General features: G+C 33.5%; 1 protein-coding gene across 1 annotated transcript in view; it reads right to left on the reverse strand.

The window, feature by feature from the left end:
* Window positions 1-1236, reverse strand: part of LOAG_01299 (hypothetical protein) — a gene marked incomplete at its 3' end in the record, with an annotated part of 6518 nt that extends 5282 nt beyond the window's left edge. Inside the window, exon 1 of the mRNA XM_020445697.1 lies at window positions 1102-1236. Within this exon, the coding sequence (XP_020303870.1) occupies window positions 1102-1221 (120 nt within the window). The 5' untranslated portion in view covers window positions 1222-1236. The remainder of the gene's footprint in view (window positions 1-1101) is intronic.

A 1236-nucleotide genomic window follows, 5' to 3' on the forward strand; every position in this document is an offset into this window, starting at 1 on the left:
AATTCATTCATTCATTAGTTNTTTTAAGAGATATTGTTGATGAAGTGGTGGATGGTACAGGAAAAAGATCGCTTATATGGGTGGTCTTTTCAATAAGCAGCAGTATTATAATTTATGCATGTTAATATGTCATAACAATAGTAAAATGTAGGTTCGTTCCCAAATGAGGAGCGCAGAGAGGAGAAGGTAAATGTTCCTTCCTACCATTCGAAGCACCTCGGAATGCGGAATAAAATCCAAAAACGGTGTGGGTGGCGAACAGCTGCTATATTACGCATTCCACTGATTGATTATGAGACATTTTTTTTAACATTACCATAGACAATTCTGGGCATGAGGACAGGAAAGAAATTTGCATAATCTGTTTGTGATCATCGTTGGAGGAAGTAGTTAAGAATGATTAATTTCATAATTAGTTTGAAAAAAAAATCCACACTAGAAGAATGCTAGGGAAGATAAGACTTCCAGCAGATCGCCAAAGATCAATATTAACTGTAAGTAGGATGACATGCAAATTATTAATTCAAAACATTTCAAATTCATTAAAGCTTGGAAAAATACAATTCAGATTGAAATTTGTACTAAACGAATTTTGAATTTCTGATATGACACCAGAAAATATCGATAGGTACCCCTGAGGACTGAAGTCACATTGTTGAATCTTTAGGTATTTATGTCAAGTAAATGTGGATATGACTGAAAATGTTATTTGTGTTGGATGGCACTTTAAAATGTTATTTAAAACTAGTTCCAAAATCCAGAATGGCTGTTAAGCAATGTTATAGCCAAGTTAAAATGTGGATCCATTACGTAATTCTCCACACTTAATGTTGATTCTCAACTAAATTTTTCCACTTTTCTATCATTGCCAACTTATCATTTCATTATTAAATCTTTCAAAACGATTGAGATTTAATGGTTCTGTTTCCAATCGTAGCTTATAGAGTGATTCATCTACGTTTTGTTTACTGGTAGTATCAGTAATACTGAGCATGTACTTAACTAACTGGTTAAAAAAGAGCAGTGATTAATCAGTAGAAATATTATTAGAAAGTATGCACTTTGAATAAATGCATGAAATTGTAGGGCCTAAAAAATAACCTTGTCAAGGACACCAATCAGTAAACCAGGCTCAAGTTTTCCTCTTGTCCACAACGAACTCGTATGATCATCATTTTGCCGAACTTCTACTAACCGTAAAAAATTCGCATCCAAGCTCATTTCGTGATAGTTCCT

Source organism: Loa loa (assembly GCF_000183805.2).
Source record: "Loa loa unplaced genomic scaffold supercont3.10, whole genome shotgun sequence".
NCBI lineage: Eukaryota > Metazoa > Nematoda > Chromadorea > Rhabditida > Onchocercidae > Loa > Loa loa.